The sequence below is a fragment of the Mandrillus leucophaeus genome, unplaced genomic scaffold (genome assembly GCF_000951045.1).
Source record: "Mandrillus leucophaeus isolate KB7577 unplaced genomic scaffold, Mleu.le_1.0 Scaffold882, whole genome shotgun sequence".
Lineage (NCBI taxonomy): Eukaryota > Metazoa > Chordata > Mammalia > Primates > Cercopithecidae > Mandrillus > Mandrillus leucophaeus.
This window is the reverse complement of record NW_012109608.1, coordinates 496121-511185: the sequence shown is the minus strand read 5'-3', so window position 1 is coordinate 511185 and position 15065 is coordinate 496121. Positions and strand designations below refer to the sequence as shown.

The 15065-nt window shown below is 40.3% G+C and overlaps 1 protein-coding gene across 1 annotated transcript in view; it reads left to right on the top strand.

Moving 5' to 3' along the window:
- The first annotated feature begins 6726 nt into the window (after positions 1 to 6726).
- The window catches only part of LOC105531401 (chromosome unknown open reading frame, human C6orf7), a 76927-nt gene continuing 68588 nt past the window's right edge, over positions 6727 to 15065 (top strand). Inside the window, exon 1 of the mRNA XM_011969325.1 lies at positions 6727 to 6883. Within this exon, the coding sequence (XP_011824715.1) occupies positions 6862 to 6883 (22 nt within the window). The 5' untranslated portion in view covers positions 6727 to 6861. The remainder of the gene's footprint in view (positions 6884 to 15065) is intronic.

Below are 15065 nucleotides of genomic sequence, written 5' to 3'. Positions count from 1 at the left end.
AACTCTTTTCTTCTTGCAGGAGTTTTTTGTAGTAGGCTTTCTTATAGACTATAAGAAAGTAGGTGAAAAAACACAGAAAACATTGGGTTGGTTCCCGCAAAGCCATGGAAACTCTCAACAAGCATAAACAGCATCAGTTTCTCCATTTCACTGGCATGTGGGCAGAATTGGCTGGCTGTGTCCTAGCTTCTTCCTTATCTTCCTTTCTGGATGGTCCCCTTTACCCCTTTACACAACTCTTCCACGTCTAAGGTGAGGATGTGATATCATTTCCCCTCCTTCCTCAATGAGCACCAGGTCTCTCCAGATAATTGTGAGCTCTGCTTTACACCCTGAGATCTGCATGGTGCCTCAGAGCTTGCTCTCAAAAGGGGCCCACGCTGGGGGTGTCTGATGTCTCAGTTCTCTTTGCTATCCAAAGGAAAAGAAGCCCAGTTACTCCCTGACATATGTAGGAAAACCATCGCCTTTCTTTCCAGGTAGCAGAAATACTGCTATGCTCCTTTGGAGATGGGGATTTTTAACTTCTATTTGCCTCTGCTTCTAAATTTCCAAAATAATAGTACTGACATTAGATCATTATTGTGAGGATTAAATGAGTTAATTTAGATAGCATGCCTATCCTATGTGCTCTCTCTAGGCTAGCTCCTCTGTTATTTTAGCATCTTCTATCCTTTCAGGGAAGTATGAATTAAAAAGCGTTGTTTCAGGTTTCCTTTTCTGGCTATGAGTTTCTAAAACAAAGATTTTTTTTTCCCTTCTGTTTTCTTCTCTCCTCCCTATTCTTTCCTCTTGACCTGACTGTGTATCCTTTCCCCTTGATCCGACTCTAGGTTGTGCTGGCAATAGAGTTGTCCACACCCACGAGGCTCTCCTCCTCACCTATTAATAAAGCTTCCTTTGTGCACCATAAGAAGGTTTTTATTAGCATAAACAGTATCCTCAAAGGTATTTAACTATCAAAGCTATCAAAACTGCCAATGAGTCATTTATTTGTGTGACCAATATGCGCAGAAATGTTTGCAGGGAAAAGACTAATCCACAAGGGAATTTAAATGACACCACCACTCCTTTTACTGGGGAGAAGACATTTTGGTTTCTGGTGCTAGTTGTTGTATTAAAAAATTATACCAAAAGACCTTGAACGAGATAATTCAGGGCATTGGAATACTGGTTATTTGTGACATTAAAAAATAACTTGAATTTTTTGGTGTGCAATAATGTTATTGTGATTGCAATTTTAGACTGATCCTTAAACTTTTAGAAACACAAAAACATGTATGAGTAAAATGACATAGTATCTGGTGGTTGCTTTGCAATATCCAGTGTGTGTGTGGGAAAGTGGGTGGAGGTACACACAAAACAAAATTGAGAATGACTTGATAATGGTCCAACTTGGGTGACAGCTACACTGGAGTTCATTACACTCCTCTCTCTACCTTTGCCTATGTTTAAAATTTTCCATGATTAAAAGTTTAAAAAGAACCATTCTATGTCAAAACCAGAAGAACCAAGTTAGATCTCTGGTTTCCTCCTATTATGGAGCTTATTTTAAGTTTAAATTCCAATCAAGTGTGTATGTGGAGGGGTGGGGGTGGTAAGTCTTTCTTCTACACAGGCTATATCATCCATGTCTTGGACATCAGGGCTTTGGACCTGTGGTTATGCTGCTCTTCTTACAGCATAGCTAAAGGAAATAATATTTATGGGAGATAAGTCTCATTCTACTTGATCTCCCAGAATCATTTTATATCATTGACACCTACTTTCTCCTTTCTTTCTGGTCCTTTTGCAAAACACTCATTTCTCCTTCAGTCTCTCTGACTCTGTTTTCTCTAGCTCCTGTCAGCCATCAAATAAGTTGTACCTCTTTATTTTGTATTTGGTCCTCTTCCTTTTCTCTATGCACCTTTAATTGTGGATCTTCCTAATTCCAGGGGTTCAGCTATCATTTCATTCATTTAACTGGTGTTTTATTCTGCTTTGATTATACGACTTGGAATCTACTTCGAATTGTTAGACTTGCCGATAATTAATTTGTTCATTGATTAATTCATTTATCAAACTTTTAAGAGCTTCTACTATGCACCAGACACCAGGTTGAACACAGAAGATATGGAGCTGAATAAGAAATGATTCTTCTCTCAAAAATTTCACAGTAATATGCTAATGTTTCCTGTTTCACAAGCTCTGAACTCTTTCCTAAGATCTAGATAAATGAAATTGCCAACTGGATGGTTTGCTTGCTCTTCAAACTAGCATGCCAAAAAAGAGTCTAGCTTTACTCCTCAGTCACCCCTTCTCACATTTGTTTTTCACCATTTCTATTAGTGTCCTCAGCACCCCAGCACCAAATTATCTTCCTCCTTTTCTCTGTCTTCCCAGCCTTGATTCCTCCTCTGTCTCTACACATACCTCACACTTGAGTCAATAGCTCTGACCTGAGTACACCCAAACTCTTCCCAGTCTTCCAGACTTTACTTTTAAGACCTGCTTCCTTGCAATGAGTTTGGTGTAAATTAGGATGCACATTGTGACAATATTAACTTTTATTGTCAATTTCTGTTCCTACCGTAAATGCATTTTGTAATGAATCTTCTCTCTATGGCTGTCCATGGAGGATATATTATCATTTTGTTTTATACGTGAAGAAATCAAGTGACTTGCCCGTGATTATACTACTGGTAAGGGTCAGGGTCAGGAAAAGAGTTTGCCAGTTTCCCAAGTATGAATCCTTTTCAGTGCTTGACAATTATGAAGCAAGTTCTTAGCTTCTCTCAGCAGCATTTCCCAAAGGGTGTTCCTTGAGATGCTACTTGATGCTATTCAACAAAAGAAGAATTCTACAGAAAAATGAATTTGGGAAATGATAAGAAATTAAAACTGGCTTCTTTTCTGCTAGTTTCTCTGAATTTTTAACATGCTAATGATGTGCATTATGAATATATCATGCATAATATTTTATATAGCACTTTCTAAAGATGACCTAATAACCGCAGAACTATTATTTCACAGCCTCTCTCAAGACTTGTTTTATTCAGAAAAAATCAGAGAAAATGTCTTTTAAAGAAAGGGAGCTTGGGGTCACAGCACTAGTTCATATTCTCTTAATTTCACTTGACATGATAAATCTTCACCTTAATATTTCCTGGTTGGCCATTCAACAAGTTTGTTATGAATTCAGTTACACATCAGTTTTAACCTTTGTCAAAAGCTTTTCTTAGGAGGCTCAAGGAGGTCCCTTACCTTCTGGCAGAGAACTAGTGAGTCTGTGTATACATTCTCAAGAAAATCATATTATTAATTAAATAGAACTTCTACTTCTTGAACACTTGCTAAATTCAAGACACTGGGGCACTTATTTCACTTAATCCTCAAAACTATTCTGGGGAGTAGGTACTACTGTGAGCTCTATTTCACAAATGGGAAAATAAAGGCTCAGTAGTACATGCAAGTAAGTCTATGACCACCATAACAGTGATAAGCTTAAGGCTCATCACCGAGTCTCTCTGATCAGAGCCCATGCTTTTAGCCTCATATTCTTATATCCTGACTCATTATCAACATATTTAAAAATAGATGAATCTGATTAAATGATGGAAAAAGAATGTACCAGAAGACAGCCATGTCTGTATCCACCTAATGATATTTATAGCTCCTAGCACAGTGCTTAGCATGTAGGAGGTGTTTAAGAAATCTCTGTTGAACAGAAATTAAGTTGAATGACAGTATAGAGCCTTATAAGGGAAGTATATAGAAACAAGAGATCACACTTTGAAAAAAAGCATCAATTAAACAACATAGTATCTTCATTGTGAACATGTGAAGAAAAATCACATCACTCCTTGGAATGACTGGAATGATTTTGAAAGCTACTTGTTTCACCAGGGTCATAATTTCCCTGTTGGCTTGTTGAGCTAGAGAACGAGATGCTGCAGCTAAGTTGTCATCATCGCCTCTCTTTGTTGTTGCTCTTTTATTACATGTTTCAGTTGCAGCAGCAGGGATGAGTCAGGCATACTTACACAATCTTGAGTTTCCTGAAGGAGAATTGCCTGTTAGTCATATATCAACTACTCACCTGCCCAACTAGTAAAGATTTAACCTTAGATATTGGAGCAGGTGCACATGTCAGAAATGTAGACAGAGGATAAGCAAAGAAATAAAAATAACCTGTAAAATCATCTTCTAGGTAACTTATTCAGCTACAACTGAGACAAATTACAAATGTTATGATCTTGTCTGCAAAAGGAAGTGGATAGGTGTATTTAGATGAGTTTCTTACACTGAGATAAGTAAGATAAGTTAAAAATAATGAAATTTATGTGCTGGGGTGATGACTAAAGAAGGAAATCCTAATTAACCAGAAGAGTATGGATGGTGTAAATTGACAAGGAGGGATAGAATTGGGAGGCCTAAGAGTTAGATAATTAGGAAAAACAACATATAGTAACAAAGAAAGAAGGAAATATCTAGTTGAACAACTTGAAACCGTTCTAGTTCGGTCTCAATATTAAGCCTATTCAGGTGACTCCCTGATTCAGCAAGATGGGGCTCAAAGTTGAAGATGTAACACAGCTTCTTACCTCCTTTCAAAGTGTTTTGAATTTCTCATGAGTCAACTGATGATACTCAGAGTGTGGTGCTGACGCCATTACCATTCATGTGTCCATTAAAGTAAACACCAGTGTGCACAGTGATCAATTTCACTGTGGGAACATCTGTAATCTGCTTTATTTTTACTTATTGACCTTAGTTTACCCAGACTCTTTATTCACAGGATTCAGAAGGTGTATCACACTAAAGTTAATGAAACCAAGCAGCTCTATTCCCCCTTCTTCATAGCTCCTAGCATAGCCTGAAACATGGTAAGCACTTACAAAATGCTTGTTCAGAGAATGAGTAGAGGATCTAAGTGACTGAAAGAGCATAGAATTAAAACAACCACTATTACATTTTGGTTCCAAAATTTTTCTTTTCATGAGATTAACTGTTCTTTGAATGGTTTGAGGTTCTTACCCCACATAACCTTTTATAATCCAATATAAAGTGGAATTACCAGATTTAAGGAGTTTACATCTCCACTGGGGCTATGTTATAAGCTGCCAAATGCCAGTGAAATGGCATAGAAAATACCATCAGAATTGTGATATATTAATATTGCTCTCTAGAAATACACCAGTTCATTCAATGAGTGCCTGATGTTCCTCTCCTAACATAATCTTATACAAATAATAATACAAATATCTGTTAGAAAATTACCTTAAGAATTTAGTCTAAGTTGTTGATTGGAGGAGTAATTAACATCAGATAACATCACATCTCCTGGGTTTCAAATTTGCTATGTTTGCTAAAAATTCAGATTCCAGGGCCCCATCCCAGTACTACTAGATCAGAATACCCAGGAGCTAAGGCCTGAAAATGTGTGCATTTTAAAAGCTGAGAAAGATTTTGGAATCACTGCCCTCTCCTTTGTTATCTAAAGAATGTTATTTCTTTTTTTACATATATTTTTAATTTTTAAAAAATTATACTTTAGGTTCTGGGTTGCAGAACGTGCAGGTTTGTTACATAGGTATTCATGTGCCATGGTGGTCTGCTGTGCCCGCCAACCCATCATCTACATTAGGTATTTTCGCTAATGCTATTCCTTCCCTAGACCCCCACCCCCCGACAGGCCCCAGTGTGTGATATTCCCCTCCCTGTGTCCAAGTGTAAAGAACCTCATTCCTAAAGGAATGAGCTATTGAGACCCAGCACCTCTGAGCTCAAACTTCCAGTGAAGAAAGGACAAAGCCCATTCACCCTTTGGTTGACCCTTCCATATCTTCCTTTGATGCTTCCTTTTTATTTCTAGCAAACATTTCCTATTTGATTCTGCTTGGAGGCATACAAACAGGCCTCCTCATGTACTCAAGTACCAGCACCGTATGTTGGAAAGAGTTGAATGAGGCAGATGTGACTTTGCATATTGGCTGTCTCTATGACCTTCGCCAAGTTACTTCAGTTCTTTAAGCTGACATTTCCACATCTGTAAAAATGTGGGCAATAATAATAACCTTATAGGGTTACAGTGAACATTAAATGAGATAACAAGAGATAGAGCCTGGAATGTATTATCTTATGTAATTATTATTGCCTTCCTTATGTGTTATTTTTAAAAGTGTGAGTACCTAGTGTCTCAATTTCCTGAGCAAATACCTACCACCCGACTTTGTAAGATTACAGATAGGGCTAACATGGTTATAGGATCCAGTGTATCTGCATAGCAAGACTAAGAGACAATCTATTTAAAAGGGGGCAACTTCCAGGGACTTTGTCTTGAAGCTGTAAAGCAAGACATTTGCTTTTGCTTAGATTCTGTGATCTTTGTTTGCGTGACTTGAAAGAGACTAAAAGCTACCCTTTTCCCTAATCACCCCTTAATACTGCCATTGGTGGTAGGGGCCCCTATCACTAGAATTCGGTCATTAAAATCTCTACCTTGCCTTGACTCCACTAAAGCCAATGAGTGTGGAGATGGTTGTGATAGACACAGTCTTATTCATTCTTTCAACAAGTAATCATGGAACACCTACATTACAGAAACTGTCCTTTAAGGAACTCAGATGTAAGCTGGGAGTCATCTCTGGATTCTAGAACCTATGTTCTGGCTCCATTCTACTGCTCTAGACACTATCCCACGTCATTAAACACTAAAAGCAGTGTTTTGTAAAACAGTCTCAGGTATATCAATCCCTTATCGACTGGCCCAGACCTCCAGACATCCATTTCCTAAGTTGAGAGAGGAACTAATATTCCAAGACTCAAATTCCATAGTCTTTGCTGAGCATAAGCACTGCAGCCATCATCTCCTCTGCGATGAAGTGGTCATTCTCTGAGGGTAGGAATAGGTTTCCTCTTTGTTTTTAATGCCAAGCCTGTAGTGTATTTCACTGTCAATTCATTTAAACTTATTTACTGGCTATCAGGCACAGGCACAGGCACATCACAGAAGACAGATAAGCATCTCCACCTTCCAAAACTTGCTGTCTACATGAATATTCCTTGACAAATTATTTGGGATGAGTGGGGTCTCTTTAGCATGAAAATGACAACATCTATCAGTGTTTAGTGGTGAGTACAGCCCAGGGTTAGACATCAACTGTCAACTTAGGCTGTTGTACAGAGGCATTTTTGTCATTGTATTTTTAAGTGAAACAAGGGAAACTCCATTTCCGCTATTGGGAACAAGGCCACTTTCTTGTGCAGGCCCCCACCGCAGCCCTCCAGGAGAAAGTCGCTGAGGGTGAGCCCTTTCGGACGTGCCTTTTCCCGGGTTGGAGCCGGCAGCTGCCACCCAGTAGGGCTTCCGCTCCGCGTGTGTGAAGTCCTTGGCGGCCGCTAGAGGGAGGCGAGAGCCTGAGGCAGCAGCGCGAGGAGACGCACCGCCCAGGCCACCCTGGGTTCCAAGGCCCACCACCTCCCGCCCTGGCTCAGCAGTCACTCAGTTCGATTTAGAATGCCCTGGAAACAGTTTCACGCTAAATAGCGTGAACACAGAGTTCAATCAAAGATAGGGTTGCCAGGTAAAGTACGGCAGCCCAGTTAAATGTGAATTTCAGATAAACAACAAATACAAATACTTTTTAAAAAATCGTTATCTGGAATTCATATTAAAATAAAATTCAAACTGGGTACACTGGACTTTCATTCACTAAATCTGGCAACTCTAACCAAAAAGCAAAGGGCCCTTGGAAAGACTGAAAGCCCTTTTAAGGTACAGAGGAGGGAAAGACAATATTTACTACCTCTCTGTTAACTGAATCTTGGAAAAGTATTGCATCATGTAGACTGGAAGAGGCTGTTCTTGTCACAGTCGGCAGAGACGCAGCCACGCAGCCTGTGGCCTTGTCTAGGAGAGATGTGAGGAAAGGTCCTCCCCCACTTTGAAAACTTCCTCCTTTATCTTCTCCAAGGCCGAATGCATTGCTAAAGTCCTCTCTGTGTTCATTCAGGAATTTCTCCTAAAGATGCAAATATCAGAAGAAGAACACAAGCAAAGCAAAGAACACGAGCAAAATACAAGCAAACACACACACACACACACACACACAAAGAAAAATACACAAAAAAAGAAAAACGCAAGTAAAGAACAGAAAGAAAAAAAAAAAGGCCGTTGACTTTTCCAGAGAGATTACTTGGCAGCTTGTTGGAAATAAGTACCAGCCTAGGAAAGCAGATTAAAAGCCCAGGTGGAGAGGCAATAAACAAGAAGGGAACAAAGCATCAAGATGAAAATGAGGGCCACAGAAGGAGGCTGCCGTTACTAATGCTACATCCCTGGTTAACAATATTGTCCAGGGCTGGAGCCTTTCAGAGGGTGGCTCACATCTAGTTAATAGAATGACAGCTGAGCATCTGGAATGCTCCATCGCGATTGCTATTCATTGGTGATAATAGTTTTCGCAGATTGAGCTCTACCGTCCTTCGGTCCGGAAGTGGGGATTAATTACAAGGGGCGTGTGCTCACCAGCAACTAGCTCCTCTCTCTGCACTGCTTGCTGGCTTTCCCTATCCAGAGTCGCCAAAGGTACGGGAAATACTGAGAAGGTTCTTAGAGTATCTCCACAAAGCTCATAAAAGGAGGCATTCCTCCTTTGCTTCCTTTTTCCCAAGGTCACTATCAAGCAAAAACTTCCTATTTGCACGGAGAGGCTGCCTCAGCCTCTGAGAGGAGGCCATGTAAATTACTGACCTTGAAGACACTGCGCTACCCTGCGGCACTGCAGGTCTTAAAAAAAAAAAAAACCACCAAAAAACCAATGACGCTAATATCAAATTAAATCAGCAGGGGGCACAATTTCTCCACAATGTGTTAAGCTTCTTTTTCTGATTAGAAGGAAAAATGCCTAAGCTGTTTCTTTGTGCTGTTTTGAATCGGCGTTATCCGATAATCCAAACATCAAAATGTCATGCACAAATTCATTTTCCACAGAAACAGGCAATATAAGCCATCCAAAGGGAGTTGGCAAATTTACTGACAGTGCCTTGCTGATTATATCATTTCTGCATCCGTGAGTTTTTATTTTTTTAAATAAGCAACCATGGGATGGGTGTGTTCAAAACTGTAAATACAAGCAGTGCTATGGAACCTGTGGCCACATATTTACTTAGATTCTGTCTCTAGAAACTCCCAGCCTGACAGCGACTCCCGTTTTCTGGGTATCTAGGAAAGATGTCGTCTATTGATTTCATCAAGAATTGCAGCAGATACTTTCAGGAGCTGTGTTTTATAGATGTCCTGCACATCTTCCAACACTTTGTGCACTCATAATGCCTCATAATCCAATTTATTATATTCTCTTTTTGATTTGCTAAACAGGAAGAGAAATCAATGACTTTGTTTCTTAGGGTTTCCATACGTGTGACATGGAATGATCCAATGCCAGGATCACATGGAATGATCCATGTGATCACATGGAATGGATCACATGGAATGATCCAATGATCCAGCAATGCCCAAGTGTTGGCTCCTGTATTTGTACCTGGCCCTGGCTCAGTGCTGTTTGATGTTACTCTATTTCTCTTGGCATTCATTTTACCACCTTTGGTGTGGGGTGGGGGGGAAGTGAGGAATATCAGAAGAATTCAAGAAATCTTATCACTAGAGGGTTAAAGAGTTCTTCAAAATTATTACTGTTAAATGCAGTATTAATAACAGACTACAGTCATGTAGAACTCACTGTGTTTCAGGCTTGATTCCTTTGTATTTATTAACTCATCAAATTCCTTCAAGACAGAGAAGGGTTAAGAAATTTGCTGAAATTCATTTATGTAATAAGTGAGGCAGAAATTTAAACATATGCAGTTTGGCTCTAAACACTATGTGCAATGTGTAGGATTTAAAAGTTTTAACTTTTAATAAGTAATAATTCACAGGTGGATTATTAGTTTTTAATTCATGGATTTTAAAAATTAAAATGGTATACGTTGAGTTTTGTTTCTAGTCTATCCACCTGGTCGGCCCCCCTCCTTACAGTATACCTTTCCAGTACTTTATGCAGTTGCAAACCAAAACAAATACATATGTTTTTCCTCTTCTTTATGACACTATAGGCATCGTAATGGGTTCACTATTCTGAGCTTTTCTTCTGAACCATCTATCCTGAATACCTTCTCACAATGTAACAGACAAGGTGTCCTCATTCTTTTTCAGCACCTAGTATTCCATTTTGAGGACATACTGCACTTTATTTAACCACTCCTCTCTTTATGGAAATGAGCTGTTTCTTAGGCTGTTACAAACAATACCATAACACATCACTTGTGCATGTCATTCTGTAACTGTGCAGAGATTTCTACAGGATAAACTCCCTGTCCTAGGTTAATTGAGTTAAAGGATGAAAGCATTTGTAATACTGTATGGAAATTGCTACACTGTCCCCTGTCGGAGCTGTGTCACTTGGGTTCCTCCAGAAATGTCAAAAGTGCCTGTTTTCCCACAGTCTCTCTAACAGAGTATATTACTGAATTTTTGGATTTTTGCCAACATGGTAAGTGAGAATGGCTTCTCACTTATCATTTCATTTTCATTTTTAAAAGTATGGGTAAGGCTGAGTGTCTTCTCACTAAGGATCATTTTTATGTGAACTGTCTGTTCATGTCCTTGCTCATGTATCTTTTGGCTGATTGATCTTTTTCATCTCAATTTCTAAGGGTTTACATATTAAGGAAATTAATCATATTTGTATGATAGGAGTTGCAGATATTTTTCTTGCTTTGAATTTGCTTTTTACTTATGTCTTTGTTTTGGACCATAAATGCACTTTTTATTTTGATGTGCTTCGGTGGAGATATACAACTTAATTATGTTATTAATTCTTCATGGTTTAAATAGTTTTTTGACAGCCATCAAGGAAGGTATAAATAGATTTTATTCAATGAAAACATGTTAAGAACTTACTACTGTGCATTCTACTTTGTGCTCAGTGTTTGGAACAAAACCGTTCCCCTGGAAAATTTCCTAATGTAGTGGGTGAGACAACTGTCTAAGTAAATAATTCCAGTGTGCCAGTGGTAAGCATTATAATAAACACATGAAAAAGAAAGTTATTTTTAAGCAGCATCTTGAGGGATATTTAGGAGTTAGGTGGGAGAGAAGGAAAAGGTAGGCGAAGTTCTCATAGCCTAGCTCCTGAGGGAATCCCAGCACTTTGGGAGGCCAGTGCAGGCAGATCACAAGGTCAGGAGATCGAGACCATCCTGGCTAACACAGTAAAACCCCATCTCTACTAAAACTACAAAAAATTAGCCGGGCATGGCAGCGTACACCTGTAGTCCCAGCTACTCGGGAGGCTGAGGCAGGAGAATGGCAGGAACCCGCGAGGCAGAGCTTGCAGTGAGCCGAAATCGCGCCACTGCACTCCAGCCTAGGCGACAGAGTGAGACTCCGTCTCAAAAAAAAAAAAAAAAATTGCCAAACACAGGCAATAGTCCCAATTATCTCTTACTTAAATAAGAGGGGATATAGTAGTACTCTTACCTGAAAGAAATTTATTTTATTTGGAATACTGCAAAGGTGAGTAAGCTTATGGTGGCGTCAGACTCTCAACATTCACCTAATGTCATTTTGCTTCTGAACATTTGATGTTGTCAGGTAAGAAAAGAAAGGAGTTCAGGGGCTGGTGCATTTATAGTCCTTGATTGTGACAACTCTCAACTTATTTCTTTCAGATTAGGCTTAGAGTTTCTGAAGAACTGGAAATTGTGTTTGCAATGCCCCAGTTACTCATTGGTCAGTTCAAATATGAGACATAATTGATGTGCAAGCAAGAAGAGATAGTGGAGTCAGCGACTGACAGGTCTTTCCTACTAAGCTGGGATAAGAGACTGGGACTGGCAGCATTGGTTCAAATGGCAGATACAACTTGTTGCCTATCCACCTTATACTCTTATGTCCCACCAATGAAACTCATGTTTGGTTCAGAAAGGAAAGGAGACCAGCCCAAGTGTGTACTCTGACGAGTCTGGTCTAGTGTAGGCCAATCATGCTGATCTAGCTCCTCTTTTTCAGAAACTGGTTTTTTTCTTTTTGAAGCTCACAGTGTTATGATCCTGTTATGGCCAATAGTGCACAAGGTGAAGTCTGCTGGAGTATTTCTGAAAGAGCTTTTGCTTTCATAATAAAGCAGACAGATGATGATTCCTGCTTTCACTGCTTCATCTTGCCTTAAATGCAGATGTGATGTGATGTCCAGAACCAGAACAGCCATCTTAGGACCAAGATGAGTGAGGAATTTTTGCAGTGGATCAGCCCTGACATCATGTTGCTGACTTAACAGTTGCCTGTGTCCTGACTGCTTGGTATGTGAGGAAAGGAAACATCCCTTCTTTCTTAAGCTGGTTGAGTTTTCTACCAAGCAGCCAGGCAGTCACTAAGCAGTAGCATGAGGGCTGCTGCTAGCTTTGCTGGCCGTATTTCTAGAGATTCAGCTGGTTAAGGAGACAACAAGCCAAAATGGATTTAGCTAATGTATAACTCATATAGACAGCATAAAAGATCAGCATGGTCCCAGCACTTTGGGAGGCCGAGACGGGCGGATCACGAGGTCAGGAGATGGAGACCATCCTGGCTAACACGGTGAAACCTCATCTCTACTAAAAAATACAAAAAACTAGCCGGGCGAGGTGGTGGGCGCCTATAGTCCCAGCAACTCAGGAAGCTGAGGCAGGAGAATGGCATAAACCTGGGAGGCGGAGCTTGCAGTGAGCTGAGATCCAGCCACCGCACTCCAGCCTGGGCTACAGAGCGCGATCCATCTCAAAAAAAAAAAAAAGGATCAGCATGGTGCCAGCTACCTGCAGCCATTGTTCCACAGGATGACAACAAGCCAAGGGGGGAGATGATGGGGAGCACAAGCAGTGGGTCACTCCTCATCCTGTGGCTGAGAAGTCAACAACGCTAGGCTCCAGCCAAGCACTATTATAGTCTGCAACTGTTCCCGAAGAAGGGGGACAGATGGAAAGTCCCATGCTTCACCAGAACCAGGGAAACAGATGGGAAATGACCTTGTGACAACCTCCCACAAGGTGGGGAGGTGAATGGCAACAGCCTTGACAGCACCACACAGAACTGCCATTCATGCCAAGTTCCTGAGAGCATGACAAGGCGTTCATTCACCAAGACAAGTCGGGCTGCAGCTGAGCCTCACCTCCAGGGCCTGTGTGGAGACCTGCAAGGGTGCCAGGGAGCCATTATCTTACAAATTGCAGATAAAAGCGTTTCTAATTGAGAAAACTCTTATCCCAAGGAGGTATGAGGGAAAGGAACTAAGTTTATGGAAGAACAAAGGTTTTCCAGAGGAATAATACCTTCCCTTTATTTTTTTCTTCTTTTGCTGAAATAGATCCCAGTATCTCATAAGACTGATTACTAGGACACTTCACTGTACACAAAGGCAGTGTTAAAAGCATTTCCAGACATTTCCAAGGGCAGATGCCAAGGTCACGCATGAGTGTGTCCGTGTGTGTAAATGTGTGTGTGCTAAGCGTTCATTAGCAACCAATCTCATAGACCCCAGCACACCGTATCAACATGCTTCCTGCAGCTGTCCTTCAGAAGTGATGTGTACAATTACACATTCAAATTCATCCCCAGCCACCAACACTGATTTCTTTCACTCTTATTTCCTAAATACATAATGCAGGTTTTTAAATATAAAATTCCAATGTTAACAAGCCTTAAAAGAAACCATTTTACAGCCTTTGCCTTTTCAAGCCTGAAAGAAAAGCTCAAATAACTACAAGTGCAAAGCACAGGTAACATTGCTTCTTCATTTATCCCTTCAAACCACAAGATGTGAGAGATATTGCTGTTATTTGTGACATTCATGTCATATCACCTTAATGTCTGGAAGTAGAATTTATGATGTCTGTATATGATTCATCCTAGCTACCTACAGGGATAAAAATGAGATGGCTTTGTTACTGTGGAATAGAACAGATGATCTTAGAGCTGAAGGGAACCTAAAGATCCCACACTCTAAGCCTCTAATTTAATTTTACTAGTGAAGGTAAAGTGATTTACCCAATAGGCTCCTACTATGAACCCAAAACAAAAGCACACATGGAAGTCCCTGGGCTGCCCCTCCACTCCCACCCATGCCCAGTCCTACACCCTAAAGTGTCTGGGAGCATGCATGTGAATATGCTAGCCTGCATAATCATGCTCTTCTATACTAAGCTTTTTATGGTTTTTTTAGCCCCTTTTAATCATTGTCCTCAAAAGGCGATGCCTGAAAAAAGTCTTTAAGTTCTGATTTGCAACCCTGTAAAATTGATCCTGCTGAATAAGCTACTCCTTGTGATCTTTAGAATTTGCTAGGAAGACTTGATTAACTTTCTGAAGTTCCCAAAGAAGGGACAGATTCAGGAACACCAATTGGGAGAAGTGGAGGAGAAGAGGCAAGAGGATGGAAGCAGGGGATTAGTGAAAGTCTAATACCAAGTAGTGAACCCCTGCCCAAATCAACCTCCATTCTCTGGTGACCAGCCTTAGCTCTCTGGCTAGGAGAGTGGAGGATGCTCTCTGGATAAACAGATTGAGCAGGAGAACAGACCTACAGATGCCAGTATTTGAGGGTCACTCAACAAAATGGCTATCTCTACCCATAATCCCACAGTGAAGCTAACCAGGAAACAAGGACTAACCTTGAACACAGAGCTTCACTCCACTCTCAAGGGGCTCACTCTTATGAGTAAGGACTGACAAAGAGGAGCAGATGTCAAGGAAGTCTTCAACAAGCAAGGCAGAGACAAAAAAGGAAAAACTAAAGAGGAACTCAAAGGATTCAGCAACTATACGGCAAGAAAAGTAACAGCCACAAACACTTTATAACCACATTCCTCAGAGGGAGACAAGAATACACTATATCCATAAAACAAGAACTGGTAGGCTCTTGGAAGTTAACATTTGAAAACTGAAATCAGTAGAATTGCTAGGAGATAAATTTAAGGAAATAGACCGGTGAGCAAAACAAACAAAAGCCCCTATAGATTTCTAACAGGAGAACAGAAAAAGAAAT